The sequence below is a fragment of the Lactuca saligna genome, chromosome 8 (genome assembly GCF_052625555.1).
Source record: "Lactuca saligna cultivar CGN05327 chromosome 8, ASM5262555v1, whole genome shotgun sequence".
In the NCBI taxonomy this organism is placed as follows: domain Eukaryota; kingdom Viridiplantae; phylum Streptophyta; class Magnoliopsida; order Asterales; family Asteraceae; genus Lactuca; species Lactuca saligna.
In genome coordinates, this window is record NC_136424.1 from 72901723 (window position 1) to 72908076 (window position 6354).

General features: G+C 31.7%; 1 protein-coding gene across 1 annotated transcript; it reads left to right on the plus strand.

Annotated features, from left to right (window-relative positions):
* The first annotated feature begins 1017 nt into the window (after positions 1 to 1017).
* LOC145012645 (putative indole-3-pyruvate monooxygenase YUCCA5) lies at positions 1018 to 2875 on the plus strand. Its single transcript, XM_078971438.1, has 3 exons — positions 1018 to 1824; positions 1934 to 2305; positions 2399 to 2875. The coding sequence occupies exons 1-3, from the start codon at positions 1162 to 1164 to the stop codon at positions 2621 to 2623; spliced, it is 1260 nt and encodes a 419-aa protein (XP_078827564.1). The 5' UTR covers positions 1018 to 1161; the 3' UTR covers positions 2624 to 2875.
* Positions 2876 to 6354: the final 3479 nt, after the last annotated feature.

The window sequence follows — 6354 nt, forward strand, 5'->3', positions numbered from 1 at the left end:
GTCTAAATGTTTAAAAATTTTAAATTTATAAGAAAATGAGAAATATATTGAATGATTAAAATTGAAGTGTTTTTTTTCTTTTAAATATAAACAATAATTTAGATAAATAAACAAAGAAAATTAATATGACTTCGATTTACAAATTTCAAAATTAGAAGGTAATCCATTAATGAAATTGATATTTGTTTATTATTATATTTATTGCAAATTATTATATTTATATATTATATGAAATTTAATAAAAGAGAAAAACCAAAAATAACATGTGGATAAAAAATAATTTAAAATAACTACAAAATAACATATGATAAAAGTCTTGAAAAAAGATACTATCAAGATGATTTTTATTGGTTAGGATAGATTTACTTAAGCCAAATGAGTATGAAGATTAATAGAAACATTCGATTTAATATAAAAAAGCTTTATAAGTTATCATTTACTACCCAGCAATATTTCTTTTGTTATTCCAACAATGTTGGGCACTAAAACTCACATAAAAGTAACTATCTTGACTCTTTCGGTCATTAATCATTTAATTGGTTGATTCATATTATATTTTATTTTTAACAGGTTAAATAAGTGACATTTATAAAACACAAAATTATAAAATCATATTGTCATATTTATAAAACACAAATAAATAAATAAAGAGTCTCACATTAGTCGAACCCAACTAGACCAACACCAAAAATACCTTATTTTACCCGCCCACTTATCAACACTCTTTCACATAAAACTTGTACACACATACACTCACATAGCCACATTGGAAGCATTAAAATAAACAATTAATTAAATCCCATAAGATCCAATTAAATCTAATACCACTATGATATATCGATCATATGATTGCAAACATAATTTAATATAAACTTTGATTATAATTATTATTGTGATAAATCTCAATATAAAATTTGGCTTATGATTTGAAAATGACCTTTCAAAGTGCATTAATTGACATCCTACCCATACCTCATCTTTCATCCCCCACCCCTTATATAAACATCTTCCCCTTCACCTCCTATTTCATTCCAACAACAATCCTCTCATCTCATCTTCACTTCCAACTTCCAAACATACAAAAACCACTCCTCTTGTGATAACTCCTAATAAAACTTCAAAATCTTACCTTGTATCCCAAAAAAAAAAACATTCAAGAAAATGTTTAGCTTTTCGGGTCAAAACGACTTCTGTGGTCGTCGATGTGTGTGGGTGAACGGCCCTGTTATAGTAGGGGCCGGACCCTCAGGGCTAGCCGTATCAGCTTGTCTCAGGGAACAAGGCATTCCCTTTGTGGTCATTGAAAGATCCGATTGCATTGCCTCTTTATGGCAAAAACGTACCTATGATCGCCTAAAACTACACCTCCCGAAAAAATTCTGCCAGCTTCCGAAACTACCCTTTCCTGAGGAATACCCTGAGTACCCAACCAAGAGACAATTCATCACCTATCTTGAGAACTATGTTGAGAAATTTGACATCAAACCGCAATTCAATGAGTGTGTGCAGTCTGCTAAGTATGATGAAGCCTGCCATCTCTGGCGGGTCGTGACCATTTCGACAAACGGGTCGAACCGCTCCGAGACTGAGTATATCTGCCAGATGCTTGTGGTGGCTTCCGGAGAAAATGCAGAAGGGGTAGTGCCGGAGATTGATGGACTACAAGATTTCTCCGGTGAAGTCATTCATGCAAAAGATTACAAGTCCGGCGAGAAATATGAGGGAAAGAAAGTATTGGTCGTCGGGTGTGGAAATTCCGGCATGGAGGTTTCTCTAGACCTTTCAAATCACAATGCTAAGCCATCCATGGTGGTTCGAAGCTCGGTAAGTCGTCTTGAAAAATCTTTAAAACCCATAAAAAAGATGGAATATGTTTTCAAGAAAATCAATAATAATTAAAATTAACCATCTAATTCTTCTAATTTCTTTACAGGTTCATGTTTTGCCTCGAGAAATGATGGGAAAATCGACATTCGATATAGCCATGATGCTGATGAAATGGCTACCTCTATGGCTGGTTGATAAGCTTCTGCTAATCTTGGCATGGTTTATTCTCGGAAACATAGAAAATTACGGCATAAAGAGACCATCTTTAGGTCCATTAGAACTGAAAAACCACCATGGAAAAACCCCAGTTCTCGACATCGGTGCACTTGAGAAAATCCGAGCAGGCGAGATCACCGTCGTTCCTGGAGTCAAAAGATTTAACTGCACCTCCGTTGAGCTCGTTAATGGCGACACCCTTGATATCGATTCAGTTGTTTTAGCAACTGGGTATTGTAGCAATGTTCCCTACTGGCTTCAGGTGAGCAAATGCTTCCATTTCTGCTCTGTTGTTTCGCAAAAAGATTGGATCTTTCGGTTTGACTAATCGAATTTTGACTTTTTTTATGAGCAGGAAACCGAGTTCTTTGCTAAAAATGGCTTCCCAAAGACACCATTTCCAAACGGGTGGAAGGGAAAGTGTGGATTATATGCAGCAGGATTCACAAGAAGAGGGCTTGCTGGTGCATCTGCTGACGCAAAGAAAATTTCTCAAGATATTGGGAAAGTATGGAAGGAGGAACTAAATCAGAAAAAACTGAAAGTTCCTACGCATAGAAGATGCATCTCAACCTTCTAATTTTATCTAACAAAAATGTTTAGAAAAACTAATATTTAACTGTGGGGTGTAAAAAATATATGTATATGTAAAAACAAGAAGGAAAGAGATAGAATAGAAGAGCAGCAGCCCTCGCCATAAAGCCCCCCCAAAAAAAAGAATTAAAAAAAAACAGGTAGAAAATTTTACGGGCATTTTGTATACTTAGGATGATGAGGCTAATTTTGTAATTTACTTCTTTTTTAATATATAAGGAAATGTTGATAATTAAAATTCTTCTTTAGTACTTTATACTTTTTTCCACATGTTGATGAGGTTCTGTCACTAATACTTGCAACTTTTGTAACACTTGTCATGAGGCTCAAGAACGAGGGTTCCCCTGTATACACGAATGAATTCGTGTATTGCATAAAAATCCCCTGTTTATTTAAAACCCTATAACTTATAACAATAATCAGTATTATCCTTTTAAGTTTTAAATCTTTTCACTTTAAAATTTTGTTTTTTTTATTATATATTAAAAAACATATGTTTTTGACAAATTTTCATATATATATATATATATATATATATATATATATATATATATATATATATATATATATTCAAATAAAAACAATTATAAAATCGAGAATGTAAGAAATGATATAATGTTGTTTTCTTATTTTGTTTTTCAAATATATAATAAATTTTAATTTTTAATTCTTTATAGATGAACATTAATATTGATATAATATTTTTTTTTAAAATACAATTTTTTATTATACGTATTAATCGCATGTGATTAAGTTATTCATATGTTTTTTTTATAAATTTTGTATAATATCGGCAATGATGTCAATCCACCAACACTATCATTGACCGCTAACAAGTTTCAAATACGTCATCACTACTGCCACCCTTCTAGATATGTGCATTGTTTTTTTTTTTTTGCTCGTGATTCTTGATCCGAGTTCTGATCTGGTTTCATGTTTTTTAAATCTCATAGCTATAAACATTGTTCTTCCTCTCCAAATATAGATTTGATATCTTCATAGAAGATATGCTTATTGGTTGGTTTCCGTGTTTGGAACATTGAAGATCTACTTATGGATTGGAATTTGTGTGAATATCTGATTATATAGTATTTTCGGTAATTAACAATATATATTACTAATGACAAGCAACTGTTACAATTAATTCGGAATCATTGTTTGATAGTATATGTTATATAATGTCGTACATTTGTCTTACATGTTAAAACAAGAATTCGAAACAACAAAAGGGCAAATATTTGTCAGTAGATAATTTTTGTAAAATAAAAATAATATGTGAACTTCATAACCATCGGTCGTCGTTATATTTGGAATGTCATTATTATCCAAGAAGGTTGACTAAAAATGAATGTTGAAAAAAATAGCGTAAGTTTTTTTAGTTTTGTTGAAAAAAACATATCATTCCAAAAGATATATTATCTACACTTCAAAGCCAAATTCCAATGATATATCTACTCTCAAATTCATCATGTAGTAACTATAAAATTCCAAGAGTTTGTGTTATTTGATAGTTATTAAAAATAAATTTATATGTTTCGGGTTCTTAACTTGAATATTTATATTTGTTCTTTTATTTCATATGGTTTTTGACACTTACATATATCATAATTTATGAAAATAACATATATATTTTTTTTATCCACGTAATGAAAATAGCATATATGTCCGTAAAATCAAACGTGTTTGATATAATATCAATATTATGTTTATTATTCTTTCAATACAATATAAAATATTAAACAAAAAATAACTAATGTTGCACGCAATTGAAAAAAGATATTTACAAAAGTAAAGATAAAAAACGGCTGACAATATATTTTTTGATTTATATATTACAAGATATTAAAAAGGATCAGGGAAACTTAAACAAGAAAAAAAAACAACAAGATTATAAAACAATAAGGGCTAAAGTAAACACTTCTATATATATAAAAAGGTTACAAAAAAGATTATAAATAAAAATAAAGTTAGGGAAAATGATTTATATGGGTAACTATGTTTCAAAATCATTCAAAAAATATCATTCAAGTTTGGTGTGTTCAAAAAACACCATCCAAGTAAAGCATTTGTATAAAAAACACCAACGAATTACATTTTTTGTTCAAATTTGACCTTTGTAACCGGCAATTACCGCTAAAAAATAAGTAAAGGAAAAAAGCAATAAGAAATGACTGAAAGGGGTAATTATGTTTCAAAATCGTTCAAAAAACACCATCTAAGTTTGTATGTTCAAAAAACAACATCCAAGTAAAAAATTTGTACACAAAACACCAAACAAACTATATGTTTTGTTCAAATATTACCTACCGGTAACTGGCTCTTACAGGTCAAATGATGACTTGACTTAACTATTATAACATGACATAATAATTATTGACAAACCAATAAATGATACATTCCTTCTTTAAAAGTCAATTTAGGGTTTCTTAATGAACGAATGACTTCACCTTCTCCTATGATTTCTCTTATTCTTCTAAAGTGATGATCTCGGACTTAAGTCCAAAACCCTAATACTTGACTTAAGGCAAAAATGACTCCTTTACCCCTGCCTCAATGGGCCTCCCTCCCCCTAAGGCTCAAATCCATAAAAAGCCCAAAAAAGCATCCAAGCCCAAATACAAGGCCTCTAAGGCCCAAGAACCCCCAACATGGCCTTAAGCATAAAAAATTACTTGCTACAATCAGGTGGGTCCGAGGCCTAACTTATACAAGTCCATGCATACACCCAACATATGCTGAAGCCTTTGCGATCCGGATTTCAAGCTAGTACTCCCGACGTACTCCTAGTGTACGCCAAGTGTACTCGGCTAGGGTCCATAATCGTCAATCTTCCGAAGGCCATAACTTCTTCATTCTAAGTCCGATTTCGTCATTCTTTATATCCACAACAACTAATTTAGGCATCAACAGCCACACCAAGGGTTATGGCCTTCAGATTGCGATTCTTAGTGTTATCTTAATGCTAAATTATATTTCGTCATTCTGGTGTCCAACCGAGGGTTATGGCCTTTGGAAATGAAATGACAAGCTAATTTTAACCCCAACATAGCTCTCTGATGCCTAAATTAGATTGTGATTCTTAGTGTTACCTTAATGCTATGTATGCTATCTATTTTTTTCCTTACCTTACTCTGCCTCAGATATAATGTCTTCTGGGTATTTATAGGCTGCTCGTTGTTAGAATAGTTTATAGTCTTGACTGGTCCTTCATTTATTATACGATCTATAGATAGGCACGCCTCTTGTCCTTTCCTTGTTATTTTATTGTTTCATACCCGTAACACCGTAAATTTTCAAACCAATTTTTTCACTTTTAATTTCAGAAAACACATGTCATTCTAATTTAACACCATTTAATAGTCAACAAAGTTTTCAAAACATTATCAAAATCCAAGATCCTCATTCATAACTCTTTTATCTTGGGTGTACAATCGAGCCACCGCCTTCCCGCGATCCTGATAAGAACCTGAAACACATAACACATAACACGGTAAGCACGAAGCTTAGTGAGTTCCCCAAAATTAATAACTCAGTCATAACTCTTTACTTGGATGGTGCTTTTTGGATAGACCAAACTTGAATGGTATTTTTTGAACAATTTTGAAACATAGTTACCCATATAATTCATTTTCCTATAAAATTAATATATAGTCAGCCAAAATTTGAGTTTGATGATGACTGACGGCACATCAAATCGTTGTAGTTGGAATATGGTTT